Source organism: Vipera ursinii (genome assembly GCF_947247035.1).
Source record: "Vipera ursinii genome assembly, chromosome: 2".
NCBI classification, from domain to species: Eukaryota; Metazoa; Chordata; class Lepidosauria; order Squamata; family Viperidae; genus Vipera; species Vipera ursinii.
In genome coordinates, this window is record NC_139513.1 from 184,086,793 (window position 1) to 184,102,236 (window position 15,444).

The 15,444-nt window shown below is 42.7% G+C and overlaps 1 protein-coding gene across 1 annotated transcript in view; it reads right to left on the reverse strand.

Annotated features, from left to right (window-relative positions):
- TRPC4 (transient receptor potential cation channel subfamily C member 4) overlaps positions 1–15,444 on the reverse strand; it is a gene marked incomplete at both ends in the record, with an annotated part of 235,661 nt that overhangs the window by 99,630 nt on the left and 120,587 nt on the right. Inside the window, 2 exons of the mRNA XM_083354460.1 lie at positions 8,903–9,216; positions 9,800–9,928. Of these exons, the coding sequence (XP_083210586.1) occupies positions 8,903–9,216; positions 9,800–9,928 (443 nt within the window). The remainder of the gene's footprint in view (positions 1–8,902; positions 9,217–9,799; positions 9,929–15,444) is intronic.

A 15,444-nucleotide genomic window follows, 5' to 3' on the forward strand; every position in this document is an offset into this window, starting at 1 on the left:
CTTATCACTTTGCCATTGTCTCCCATTAATGGACCGATAGTTTTCTTTATCTATTTTCTTATTTTCATATTTTGAAATAAGCTTTTTGTTTTGTTGTTTTTCACATTTGTTGCAAGCCTTAGTTCATTTTGAGCCTTACCTTTCCTGACTTCATCTTTGCAGGTTCAGGCTATATGCTGATATTCTGCCTTAGTTATGGGCCCCTCTTTCCACTTTTTATATTTGTCTTTTTTGTCACTCAGTTTATTAGAGAATTCTTTGTGCAGCCATGCCAGTTTTTAATTTTTCTTCTTAAGTATAGTGCTAGCATGGGCTTTTATAAAGTCCCCCATTCTTACTTACTTTAGTTTTCATTATTGTTCTGCTGTATTTCTGTAGAGATATGGTTAATTTTTATATATAGTGCAATTCCACTTCCTCTTTTATTTGGTCTGTTTCTCTTAAACAATTTAAATCCCTCCAGCTGCATATTCCATTTATGGGCTTCAGTAATGGCAATGATGTCATATCTGCCCATGTGTACTTAGATGTCAAATTCACCGTTTGTTCTCAATGTCAATGCTGCTAACATTGGATGCCCTTGCTTTGACAACATATGGAGATGCAGTCATTTCCCTTAACTTGTGCGTTACTCTTGGAGTTAGAATTAGATGATACTGGGGGAGGGGAGGAGGAAGAATGTGTAGGGGAATTAGTTAGACATAACAATATTGTAGTAGTGTGTGATTCAAGGTTTTTTGAAATAAGAGATGATAAAAATGGCAGGTTGGAGAACTGGAGTGAAAGTCTGCATTTCAAACTAATTGGAGAATGTGATTTATGACTGTTAATTAGAGGAGGGAATTGTGCTTTGATACTATGTGTTCAGGGGAGTGGAATTCAGATTTTGGCTTTGACTATGTACGTGCCAATGCTATGCTACTCAAATAAAGGTTCTTTAAGGTAAACAATGCCTTGAAGTTCTTTGAAGAGTTTCATCTGTCAGAACCATGACACTCATACTTTTGAGCAGTGGTGCAAAGGCAAAGTCCCTTTGCTTCTACACAACTGTTTTGTTCTTAGTTCCCTTTCTTTCTTACCACTTGTTTGACTGTCCTGAGGTTTGTGATTGGAATTAGCTTCTGGTTTTACTTTAAAGCTCTTCAGATAAGGCAATCCAGTTGGTTTCCAAATATGTTTTCCCCAGTTCTTGTCAGATGTAGCCCATCCCCTGCCAAAGGACCCCCCATGCAGATTTTGTAAACCATGGTCTAAGAATCCAAAGTTCTCTCAATGGCATCATCCCCTAAACCAGTGGTTGTCTTCCAGAGTTTAAGTCTTTATTGATTAGCCCTTGGACCATATCAAAGTGCAAAGTTCCAGCAACAAATTGTTACTAAAATTTGATAAAGGCAATTTAAAATGGAATTTGATAAAATACAATTTAAGATGAGATAGTAATAAAATACAATCTAAAATGAAATTGTAATTATGTACAATAATTTAAGATATAGATAAAATAGGATAACATTATATTTCAGAGTTGCCCTTGCAATCTACCCCAATCAGTCCCACATATGCGGATCTCAACCGGATCATTTTGTTTAAGTACTGTGCTATTTTCAAGTTCTGGCCGGACATAAGGTACGGTAAGTTATTTTGATATGGGGATCCCAATGGATCATTCGTTTGGTATATAGACCAAGATACCTGTCTCTCACCCTCTTATACAGGCAACAGTCAAATAGGATGTGAGCCAGGTCCTCTACCTCTGCCACTCCGCAAATGCAGAGACGCTCATTGTACGGTATAGCATGAAATCTCCCATATCTGACCATTGTGTCAAGCTGTTTGAATCTCGCTCTCGTAAATATCTCCCTAAGATGTTTTGGGAGTTGTAACTTCAAATAACTGTCTACTTGAAAAGTACATTTGTATTTACTCAGCCATTTCAACTTACCCACCTTACTAAGGATAGCTATATCAGTTTGTGCTTGTATATCCTTAATTCTTTGGGCAACTCTTTTTTTAGATTGTTCTCCTGTTACACAAGAGACAGGAAGGCCACAGCTTCTTACAAAATTTGTTAGTTTGGTGATCCAAGAGATTTGTGATTGTAGTTTTATTTGCTCTAGTAGGCATAATTTGGGGAATCTATCAGTCTCCATTTCATTAACTTTGCACCAGTAGTTTTAAGCTCTAATTTTAGATAATGCCTGAATTGTATGAATTCCCAATTCAGCTCTAACTGCTGCAGCAGATGTTCTTGGATCTACACCCAAAATACATCTCAAATGCTGGGACTGTGTTTGTTCTAGGACTGTAGTTGAGTAAAGACCCCAAATTTCTGCTCCATTTTGGTAACTTTAGCTTTATAAACCTTGATTAATGGGGCTAGGGACCCTGGGCAACTATGGTTTGAGCAATAAATTCAAATGGGCTTTGAACCATTTAATCAAAGCCAGGAGTCTGGGTTCTTTTTAAGAGATGTCAATTTACTCCATAGTACATCTCTATTTACCATATCAAATGCTGCTGTCTTCCAGAGTTCTTCATTCTCTCATTTGATGCCTACCTTTTGTGGGGAATATAGAAGAAAAAAACATCTGTTTTTGCAAACAGGAAAACCTCATTTCCCTAATCCCAAGAGAGTACTGGGATTTAAGAGAAATATTTAATGAACAGAACTTGGATGTGCTTCCATCCCACCAACCCACAAACTGCACCACTGAAATTCTATCTGGGGCCAAATTAACCAAACCAAAACTCTATCCCTGAGAGAACTGGAGAAACTGAGGGCATTCATAGATTAAAAACTTAACTAGAGCACTGGAGCTGCCATGCATGACTTTGTGGGTTGAATAAAACATTCAACCCACAAATCACGCATGGCAGCTCCAGTGCTGTTCAGTGAAAAGGAAAAAAAAGACAACTCCCTACATCTATATGTAGACTATCATGGGCTCAATGCACTTTAAGTGGAAAATGTATACCACCCTGCTGCTAATGAAGAACATGTTAGCTCATCTAGCAAAGGGGATTTTTTTTTTACCAAACTGGACTTGATGGAAACCTATTACTGAGTGCAAATCAAGAAAGGAGATGAGTGGAAAACTACATTAAACTTCCCCCTAGGATATTTCCAATTTCAAGTTCTCCCTTTTGGACTGCATGCCCTCCCCCCACACACCATTTTCATGCAGCTGATTAATGAGGTTCTGCATGAGCACTTATACAAAGGGGTCTGGTGTGCTGCTGAACCCATCCTTAAACACCCAGACCCCAACACATCTTTTGTCATCCAAGCTGACATCAATGATATAGCAGTTCTCCTTCAGAAAAATAAAGAAGGGACCCTGCAGTCTGGTGCCTATACCTCCCAAAAGATGCAGAACATAAGTGGGTGGTTTGGGAAAAGGAAGCCTATGTGGTGCAATCAGCATTTCTCACCAGGAAACATTTTCTAGAACGGAGCAACACTCCTTTTGAGGTGTGCATGGATTACAAGAACCTAGAAGCATTAAAAACACCTTGGAAACTATCTCCAAAACAGGTGTGGTGGGCACAGTATTTTAAGCTTGTAAGCCAACAAATACATGCAGAAAAAGCCTAAAGGTGAAGCAAAGAAAGGCTTCATGTTACAAGCTTTGCAAAGGAAAACAAACTTGTTGCTTTCCCCCAAACTACAGTTGCACGGGCTGGCTTCTATCTATGCTAAAAAAGCCAATGAAATGCTTCTAAAGCATTAACCACTTCTTGTCCCCACCTCCCAAGTTTAACTGCATTTGCTAAGAGTTTCAACTTAGAAAAGCAAAGACTTTTTTTTTCTCCTAAAGTTTCCCTGCTAATGCATTTGGAGGTAAAGCACTTGCTGGCGCTCTTTCTCAAACTATTTATGCTAATTTGGCCAAAAAAGAGAAGCTTACAAGAAAGGGCTGTTGGTTCTCCCTCCCCCATGCTGGGGAAGAAAGCTGGGACTTTGCTGGCATCTTGGAAAAGGCCAGCCTGCTTCTAGAACTCTGTGACATGGCTCGACAATGCAGCAACCTTCTCCTTTCATAGGCCAGCCTCTGGAGATCTTGGAAAGGTAAGCCAGCAATCAGAGTGGGGTGGGGACAGCAGAGTAAAGCATGTGGAACCGGTTCGGCTGGCAAAACAGACCCAATATCTATGAGGAACAGATGGGGCAGGATGGATGAGGAGAAATAGTGGTGGGTGAATACATGTGTGGGGGTGTGCTGAGTGTCTTTATGGTTGCTCATGAGGGTGAACGATCACAGGAGTATTGCAACAGTTATAATTTTTGCAACTGGGTACTTTTGGGGATGTCATTGTAATTTTCAACCATCACTAAGTAAACTGTCATAACTTGAAGATAACCTGTACCCTGACAAACCCCACTGAAATGACCCATTAACCACTTCTTTTCTTTTCTTTTCTTTTCTTTTCTTTTCTTTTCTTTTCTTTTCTTTTCTTTTCTTTTCTTTTCTTTTCTTTTCTTTTCTTTTCTTTTCTTTTCCTCTCTTAGGACTAGCCTTTTCTTTGAGGGGGTAGAATGTCAGTGCTTCAATCCTGCTTTTCCCCATCACAGCTTTGCCAATGCCAGACTGCCATGAATCCTGGGGGAGAGTGGGAGGGAGCTACCAAGTAGGGAGGGAAGACATGAAACCAAAACCACTTCAAGTGCCTATCAGAGACATTAGCTGACTGACCCCAGGATCACAACCATGGGAATGAAATGTGAATCATAATCAAGCTCACCAATCATCAGGACTGTTACTAAAACAATTTGGTTGAATCCAATTGGACACCAGGGAGATAGTCAGGGGGGAGGATATAGGAAAGGGGAAAGTAAGTGGGCAGTTTTCACACTCAAACTTCAGATCTGTTTTTTCTATCTTGTAACCATTTATATTTGGAAAAGTATTCCTTTCACTATGAATGCAGTTGAAGGCTCTTTTTTCCTAAACTTAGTCAGGACAAGTCCGACACTCTCTTCAGAATCTCAAAACTGATTCTGGAGTGGAATGTGAAAATGCTTTAGTAACGTGCTTTTCTTGCTTCTCATCCAAGAATCTTCTTCAGTTCTGACTTCAGAACTGAAATTCTGAACTGTTCCAAACTTCAGTTTAGAACAGAATTGGATAAGAAGCAAAACATTACAAAAAATTACATAAAGTCCAGTTGCCTTTTGGAAAAGCACCATGGGACTGCTTTAGCAACAGAAATTTAAATATAAATTTAAAGCATTATAAATCAAGTTCAGCTTTTAATGTTCATTAATAATAAATAATTTACTTTTAACATAGCAGTTGTAAATGTTAATTTATAGCACTAAATTGGAGTCAAGATAACTTTAGTATTTGAATCAATGTGAGTACCTGTCAGACCCTCAATCTATTTCTTTTCCTATGCCTTTCCTTTTTGAGTTCTGCCATTCTGCTGGGAGGTGGGAGGCTTGTGCTTAGAAAGTGACCTATGTATCTTCTACAATGTTTTGTTTTGTTCTATCTTATTTATTTTATTTATTATTTAAACTTGTATACCGCCCTATTCCCGTAGGACTCAGGGCGGTTTACAGGGAAAAATTAAAAATACATAACATACAAAGTTAAAATCAATTAAAACTAAGATTAAATTAAGTCCCTGAATTTAAACTAAAACCCCATTAATAAATAATTAAAACCCCTCAGTCTGGGCCAGACAGCTCAAAAAACCAAGTTTTCAAGTCCCTGCGAAATGAGCGAAGGTCGGGGGCAGTCCTAAGCTCCATGGGAAGTTGGTTCCAAAGGGCCGGCACACCCACAGAGAACGCCCTTCCCCTGGGGATAACCCGCCGGCATTCCTTGACCAGCAGTACCCTAAGAAGGCCCTCCCTGTGGGAGCGCACAGGACGATGGGAAGTTGATGCCGGCAGCAGGTGTTCCCTTAGATAATCCGGACCCAAGCCATTTAGAGCTTTATAGGTCATTACCAGCATCTTCTTTGAAGTACCTTACTTGGGGTGTGAAAGGAGGAAGGAATGGGCCTTTGGCCATCTGCCTTATCTCCAGTCAGATGGGAAGGAGCTGTGGAGAGCCTTGAGAACAGAACCTTATCACTTGTTTCCCACACCTATGGATTGGTTCAAATCAAACCAGTCATTTGGTCATTTGGGGAGGGGTTTGAAAGGGCTCTTTTAATGTAATGTTTCATGCGGGAAATCCTTATATCCTGCCTTATTCTCCTGCTATCAATAACTTCCAATAAAAGTTCCTGTTGAAACAATGCAAGTTTCAAGAGGTCTGCTTTCTTGGGAGAATTAATTGAGATAGGTGAGATCTGCAAAATGGCCAACCCAGAGGGAAGAAAACCCCTACTGTGGGGACCGTGCACATGATGTCTAACCATGGCAGTGAGAGGGAAGAGACTGAGCACTAGGTACAGGTCTCCCTGAAGGCTTGCCTTAGTGACAGCTCCTCTGACTTGGGAGACAAGGCTGCAAATGGGGAGAACCTGTCAAAGCTGAGATGGTCAATCAGCGCTGGAAAAAAGGAGGACTGGGAAGGGAGGTCCTGGAAAGTAACCAATGACTGCAGGAGCCGAAAGCTGGGGTGGAGACATGGAGCGTTTGCTTAACCTCAGCAAGGAAAAGGACAAAGTGCCGACCTGAGCTGATCGCTTCCTAAAGCAAGCCATAAACCTAATGGTGGAGGCCTTCAAAAACCTCAAAGAGGAAGAGGCAGATGCCTGCCAAGATGAGGTCGAAGAGAGACTGGAGGAGGAGGCTGGGAGAGGGGAGAGAAAGGCGCCAACATCGCTGATATCATGGGGGCCACAATGGTAGCAATGATCCCAATTCAGGCCATACCAGCTGGTGGTAATAGTCACAGAGCTCGAAGAAGGGGGACTCACCGACCAGAGCATAAGACTAACCCCTGGGCATAAAGTTTGATGGGGACCCTCAGCAACTGGGGTTGTTCCTGGCCCACATCCTTACCTACATGCAGGAGTGTGGCTGAGAACTTCCTAGTTAGGGCACCCAGATCAGGGTCGTTACTCTGGCACTGGAAGGTACAGTGGGTTGGTGGATGGTGATCCTGCACAAAGCTGAGACACCCAAACTTTGCAACTTCAACTGCCTCATGGCAGCACAGAGGCAGTGATTTGAAGATCCCTTGGCCATTTGGGATTGCATTAAGATGGTCAGGCAGGGCTGACACCCTTTGGCCAAATACACTGAAGAGTTTCAAGATCTGGCTTGCCTTCTCAACTGGCCAGCGGACATCTTAGTGAGCTGTTTAAAGATGTGCTGAATGATGACCTCTACTATGCTTGCATTGCCTGAGGAGCCTCTGCACATCTCCATTCATCCTAGCCAAGGAAGCAGAGATCAACCAAGCCTGGAATCAGCACTTCAGCCAGGCATTGAGATGTTCTCCACCAGAGAGGAAATGAGAGGCAGCAACCCCGCATTCAACTGCCTGTTTAAAGTGTGGCAAAGAGGGCCATCGAGCTGAAGAATGCTATTTAAAAACTCCAGTGAGAAAAGGAGACCAACTTGGGGGGAACCATCAACCCCCCCCCAGTGTCCCAGGGAGACGGTGATGAAAAGTGCTGAGGTCATGGAGTTCCACCCCACTGAGAAATGGGGAGAAGGAACTCCGACCCCACCGGAGAAGGGTCCAGAGACGTCCAACAGCAACTACGATGATGAACCCTTGGTAAGTGGACCCATCCACCAATTATTATGTCCATAGAACTTTTAATTCCAGGCATGGAGAAGGTAGCCCTGAAGACCTTACTGGTCTTACTGGCTGCACAAGATGTTTAATAACCCTGGTGGGAAATTTGGGGGTTTGTGTAAAGAGACTAAAAAAGCCAATCTCATTCTGTCAATTAGATGGGTCTATTGCAGGGGTATCACGGCCACCCTCACCATGGTACCCATGAATTTAACCAAGGGGAGCCACACTGAGACTTTGACTTTTATAGTGACCCCTGGCATGGAGTGGCCCCTAGTCCTAGGACTGGCCTGGTTTAAAAAATGGAACCCACAGGTGAACTGGAGAACAGGAGGATTGAGATTCCCTAAGGAGAAACACCTTTCACCCAATGGCCGCCACAGCCCCAGAGTAAAACCTAAGTGTGAAGTGGTGGCAGCACTTAGCAGTAAGGAACCAAAAGGCATACCCAGAGAGTACCAGGATCTGGCTGAGGTTTTTAGTGAGAAATGTTCTGATGAACTACCCCCTCACTGTTCCACAGACTATGACATAGAAATCATCCCTGGAGCCCAAACCCAAGCTCTATTCAATGACCCCCCTGAGAGTTAGAAGAACTGCACAAATTTATAGATAAAAATTTGGCACACAGTTTCATTCAACCGGCTAGACAGAAAATGTTATTTCCAGTGTTATTTCAAGAGAAAAAAGATGGGTCTCTTCATCTCTGAATGGATTACAGATGTTTGAATGCTGTGTGTATATCCTTTGCCCTTCATGAAAGACATGCTGCCCCACCTCTCAAAGGGGAAGATTTTCTCCAAGTTAGACCTATGAGAGGCATATTACTGGATCAGAATCAAGGAGGGGGATGAGTGGAAAACCACTTTAAACTGCTCCCTGCAGTGCTTCCAATTCAAAGTAATTTCTTTTCCTTTGTAGGACTGTTGTATCTTAAAGTGGCTTCATCAGCATCAACGTTCAGACTATCTGCATTATTCATACTGTCACCTATTTAACTTTGGCCTTCATACATTTTCATGTAGTTCACTTTATATTATTACTGCAAAATGGTGCTTATGATTGAAACTTTTAAAATATCATTCTACCTTCTCGTAAAGATTATTTATCATTGCAGTTCTGAGAAAAGAAAAAGGATACAGATAAAATATGCAATTTTAAACATGCTATAAAATAAAGTTTTTTAAAGTGTAACTTACGTTGAAAATGCATTATTTTGATTTTCACAGCGTATTCCTTTGCAGCGATTAGGTTCATTTGTTTCATAATAAAAATATAGCTGGTTAAGTCCATTTGCAAAAGCTAGCAGTACAAGACAGTAGATGAAGAGAAATTTTAAAATATCCAGTAGCATTCTTCCAAGAGATATCTGTAGTGGTCCCAAGTGAGAATTTGCAGTGAATAATGAGATTAGACGCAAAGAACTAAAAATATTTGCAATAGCAAACAGGGCCTCTGCAACCAGTGTTGGGTGCCACATATCCCAGCTTTGTCTTGCAAGCAGCCCACTGTACTGTAAACAAAATAATGAGACAATATTAACCAGTATTTATCTATTGTAGCAGCCCTTTAAATCACACTTTTATTTTTTTATGAACTCAAGAGTATGCCCAAATAAAGCTTGCTCATTCATTCATTCACTTATACTGTTTCAGTCAACCCTGGGCAGCTTCCAAACAAAGATTAAATATATATCTATATAAAATTATTTAAAATCTATAAAACACAACTAGTTAAAACTTAAAATATCAAAAATAACAAAAACCTGGTGCCAATCCATGCTAACATACCATAATCTAATCTCCCAGCACTTGGGAGAAAAAAACAGTTTTTAAGGTTTTGTGGAAAGTTAAAAGGATGGATGCCTGCTAATATAAGGGGACAAAATGTTCTACAAGGCAGGGACTTCCTATCTTTGGGGAAAAGAACCAGGAACATGCCCACCCCATCTGACCTGATAGGAAAGGCAGTAATTCAGGTAACCTGTCCTGTGCCATCACTTTAGTGTCCAGCACTTTGATTTGCACATTGAAACTGGAAATCAGTGCAGTTCACACAACAGAGGTGTTACATGGGCAAACCTAGGGCCCCATTACTTTGCTTGATGCTGCATTCTGGACCAGTTTAAATTTTTGGGTGGCCTTCAAGGGCAGCCCCATGTAGAGTGTGCTGTAGTAATCCAGACAGGAAGTGACCAAGGCATGGGTGACCATGAACAAGGCCTCCTGATCAAGGAAAGGGTACAATTGGCACACCAAAGGCACCCCCTTGCCATGGCTGCCCTCTACTCCTCAAGCAGGAGCCTTAAGTTCAGGAGGATCCCCAATTTGCACATCAGCTCAATCTGAGGAAGTACCACCCCATCCAGAGAATGGCCTCTTAAGAAGAGGGTGTACTATTACTTCTTTCAAGGCAGACAGTACCACCCATTCCTGCAGAGAGGCATTAATCACAGTTTGGATCCAACCATATGCCACCTCCTGGGGCATGAATCCAGAACACAGGTGGCTCAACTCACAGCCTTAAGGATCCTGTCCACTTCCTCAAGAGTAACTGGCTTGAACTCCCAAGGCTCAGACATGTCTCCATCACATCCAAGGAGTCTGTCCAGTCAGAGTCCAATTCTGAGTGAAGTCGAGCGATTTTATCTAAAAGATGCTGAAAATATTCTTGCAAGGGTTCCTCCACTTCCTTCTTACTCAGGAGAGATCTGATTACCTGAAAGAGGTTGCTGGTTGCCTATGAGCAAGAGAAGTAATAACACTTTGCCACTCTTATTGCCACAAGGTAAAGCCTAATGAAGGCTTTTAACTGTGCTTGGTTGGCCTCACTCTTTGTAATCCTCCAGCAGCACTCTAGGTGTCTCTTATGTTGCTTCATCTCTCTGAGACACTTGGTGTGCCATAAGGCTCTTTGAGATCCATGGACACAGAGAGTCAGGACAGATGGGATTTGGTCTATGGCTCCCATCATATGTTCATTCCAAGCTGCAATGAAAGCTTCTGCCAAACAGTGCAACAGCTTCAGGAAAAAAAACCTGTGCCCTCTGAAATTGCATTGGGTTCATCAGGTGCCTGGAGTGAGCTGATTGAATAGTGAGGGTGTGTGGCTGTGGAGAAATCTAACATCAAGAAGTGGTTCATCCATGGCAAGGGAGTGATGTTAATGTCCCCGAAATCCAGATCCTGATAACACATTACCCCAAGGCCTTTCTTTACAAAGTGATACCTAGCTAGAGCTTCTTTCTTTTCTTATTTTACTGTTCCATGAGAACAGTATTCTCTATGCAGAGAATAGAGAATCCCTTCTCATAAAGGATTGCACATCACTAAAGAAATGTGAACTATGAACCAAATTAGTAAAAGTGTTAAAACAACTGAATCAAAAAAGAAATGTAAAATACTTATGACTGTTAGATAAAGGAAGTTCACTTAAAAATTTAGACTGTCCATAAGGGTACAAGCAGGCCCATACTGTACAAAACGTCTCTCACTGTCAAAACCCACTTCCATCCACATCTTAAGAAAGAAAGACTCTTGGAGGCAAGGTTATCCAAGCAGGAACTTTTACTAAGACATAGAAAATAGAGAGTTTAATAGATAGGATCTGAGAAATCCCTTCACAGATAGATATTTTTAAATGTCCCCAAGCAAGCCCCACCCCACAGTTCATTCGGTCAGTTCCGGATCAGCCAAGTTCCGGAAAACATGGGAAAAGGAGAATATCAGTCCATTCATAGCAAAATCATTCATATCCCCTCACATTCCATCCGGAGAAACAAACCAGATTCCGGAGGGTTTTTTTCTCCACCCCCTTTCTTAGTTCCCCTTAAGATGAGAGGGAAAATGCCTCTCATTGCTCTTATTGTGATGGATAGCAGGCAGGCGGAATAAACAAAAAGTTACATCTAAGGAAAGGAAGTGAAAGCAATAACCCCCCATGATTATTCCCTCTCCTCCTTGGGAATGGCAGAATCCAAGGGTGTGTTGGGAGGTGAAATTTGGGTTTGCACAGAAAAGAGAGTAAATGGATTCTGACATCCTGCTCCCCTTAAAGATGGGAGAGATCCACCTGTACAGGAGACAAAATTATAATTGTTAACCTGGCTTGTTGGGGTACTGTGTATGAAACCTCCTTAGCAGCTTTGGTGCTCTGATGTGGTGTTTATTGTCCCACTCGTTTTCTAAGGAGGGAAGATGTTTGCAAGCTATTAAATATTGAATCCCCCCATGATACTTTCTATAATCTAGGATTTCTTTTACTTCAAAGTATTGTTCTCCTTCAACCATGATTGGAGGTGGTGGTGGTGGTGTTTTCAGCCATAAGGGTGACTGTGTTTCCCTTTTTAGCAAACTGCAGTGGAAGATTGGATGTATTTGCCTAAGGTTTTTGGGTAGTTCTAATTCTACTGTTACTGGGTTTATGATTCTTTTAATTGGAAAAGGTCCTATATATTTTGGTCCAGGTTTTTGCAGGGGTGTAGAGATTTTAGGCATTTTGTGGATAGATATGCCATCTCTCCTACCCTGAATAGTGTGGGATAGACTCTCTTCTTGTCTGTCTGTGCTTTGTATGCTTGCCTAGCTTCGTCTAAAGCTTTCCTAACGATTGGCCAGGTGTTTTGCAATTGTGCCATCCATTCTTTCAGCGATGAGATTTCTGGTTCAGTTGGGATTAATTCTGGCATAGGGTTGAAATTTTGACCGGTGGCTATTTGAAAAGGAGTGTAGCCTGTGCTGGAGTGGACTGCGTTATTGTAAGCATTTGATTGTTAGAAATTAATAAAGCATCTTAAATATTGCTCAAGTACAGAGTTCCTGCGTTTTGATTGACTGTTCCCATGAAGATGATGACTAGATGTTAGTCCCCGAGTAGTTCCTAAGAGGAATAAAAAATCCTTCCAAAACTTTGATGTAAATTGTACTACCCTATCAGATATGATGCGTTGAGGTGCCCCATGCAGTCTCTAAATGTGCTGCACGAATAGTTTCGCTAAGGTTTTTGCGGTGGGAATCTTTTGGCAAGGGATAAAGCGTACCTGTTTAGAAAACAAATCCGTAACCCCCAGATGACAGTGTTCCCACTGCTTTCTGGTAATTCCACTATAAAGTCCATGGATATTTCTGAGGGGTTCACCATTGGTTGTAACAGTCCAGATGACTTTCCTTGCAGCCTCTTAGCCATCACGCATGTTTGGCAGCTGGCCATATAGCTTTCTATGTCCTTTTTCATGGATGGCCACCAAAATTGCCTTTTAGTTAAATGTAAGGTTTTTACAAACCCAAAATATTCTAGTGATTTTGTATCATGGCACAATTGCATGAAATTGATCCTCTGGGTGGCAGGTATGTATAACTTCTCACCCACCCAATGTACAATCTTTGATTGTGCACACATGTCTATTTTTCTGGAACCATTCATCTGTTTCCAAGGACTTCTGGAATTTGATGCCAGTTTGGCTATCCAGCTGTGGCTTCATTTTAGCTTGGGCCCTGGTGGTTACTGCCAGTTGTTGTCCCGGCATAAGTGGTTTAGAGTCAGTGGCCCATGTGCTGTTATATTGTGGCAGGTGAGACAGTGCATCTGTCAGGAAATTCTTTCCCCCTGGTAAGTGTTTAGGTATGAAATGTAATTGGTGAAAATGCTGAGACCAGCAGGCTTGCTTAGGAGTTTCCTGGGTATTTTTAGTGCTTCCAAATTTTTGTGGTCTGTCCAGACCTGGAAGGGGATTTTATTTCCTTCAAGGAAATGATGCCATGTAAGTAATGACCATCTCACAGCGTAAGCCTCCTTCTCCCAGATGGGCCAATGTTGTTCTGTCTCTGTGAGTTTCCTGGACTTATATGCACATGGCTGCAGTACCCCCTCATCATTTTCCTGTAATAATACAGCTCCCACCACCACAACGCTTGCGTCTGCCTGTATTACGAAAGGTTTATCAGGATCTGTATGTCTCAGTACAGGCTCGGTAGAGAAAAACCTCTTAAGCCTCAATGCCGCTTAACATTCCATTGTCCACTTCAGGGGATGGCTGGGTTTCACTGCCCCCCCTCATTTTCAACAAGTTTGTGAGGGGGCAAGGTTATTTCTGCAAATGAAGTGATGAATAGGCAGTAGAAATTTGCAAAACCCAGGAAACTTTGCAATTGCTTCCTTGTGTGGGGTAGTGCCCATTTTAATACTGCCCTTTCTCGGGGTCCATTTTGATGTCCTGCGGGGATATGCGATACCCAATGTAGTCTATTTTTCCCTGGTGGAATTCACATTTTGATAATTTTGCATATAGGTGGGTGGCCCACAACTTTTTTAGAACCGCTCTGACTAGATTAATATGCTCCTCCTTGGTCTCAGTGAAGATAAGGATGTCAACTAAGTAAACCAGGACCCCCTTAAATAGGTGCTCTCTTAGCACTTCATTGATTGATTGCATAAAAACTGTAGGGGCCCCTTGCAGTCCAAATGGCAGAAGTTTGAACTGATAGCAACCCACTAGACAATTAAATGCGGTCTTCCATTTGTCCCCTTCCTTGATCCTAACGTGGTGGTATGCTTCTCTTAGGTCTAGTTTGGTAAAAATCCTTCCTTTTGATAGGTGGGATAGCATATCCTTCATGAGGGGTAGGGGATACAGATTATTTTCACTAATTGTGTTTAGGGGTCCCCAGGGACAGGTGAACTGATTAGGTGGCTAGGGTAGCTGGTAACCCCCCCCCGCTAAGGACCCATCTAACTGGCCAAAGGAGATTGGTTGCTTTAGTCTCCTCACCGGAATACCCACGTTCCCCACTAGCGTTGGGCTAATGAGGCAGTGGGTGAAGCCAGAATCTATTAAGGCTTTCACTTTAACAGCTTTGGGTATGGAGGGGGCTAATATAGTCACTGTCTTGAGGATGGGTGGAATGGATCCACTTAACAGGGTTTTGCCCTCCAAGCTGTCCTCTGAGGTGTCCACCAGCCCTGTGGTGTAGGCCAGAGTTGTCCCCCATTCCTTGGCAGAGGTTTGAGATTCTGCAGCCTCTATCCCCCACATGGCAGATTCTTTTGGTTTGGCTGGGGACTTCCCTGAACTCCTGGCTGGTGATGGGTCTGATTTGTGCTGAGGGGCTGTTGAGTGGCATTCTGTGGTTTGGTGGCCCTCTCTCCCACATTTGAAACAGCATGTTGATTTCTTAGCCATAGCTGGTGGTTTCGCTGGCTTGCGTGTTTGCTTGGGAAGTGGTTTCCCTGAGTGGTGCCTCTTCAGTAGATCTTTCTCCGCCTCCTCTGCCAGGATGTACCAGTCATCAAGGTGGTGTGGTCCTCCTTGAGGCAGGCAAGCATCATACAGGTCATAGTTTAGCCCATCTTTGAAATAGCTAAGGAGGATGTCTTCCGGCCAGTTCAGCTGGTTGGCAGTGGCCTGGAATTCTTGTGTATATTCAGCGACCGGCCATCTGCCCTGCCTCACCATTTTGATTCTCTCCCAGGCCTTATGATCAGCCAAGGGGTCCTCAAATCGCCTCCTCAAGGATGACATGAACCGACTTCCGGTGGTCACGCCGCGCCGAATGGCGGCTTTTTCCTGGCCGCCCGCCCTGAGGTTTCGTTGGAGCCGTGGAGACGGTGACAATCAGCTGTTCCGCGTCTCATAAACTTTCCCTTCGGGAGAAGAGGGGGAGATGAGCTTTCTCGGATAGTGGTAGAGCTCCCCAAGACCTCCCAGAATTATCTGGGGGTCGGAGGGTGAGAGCCCCCACGGAGT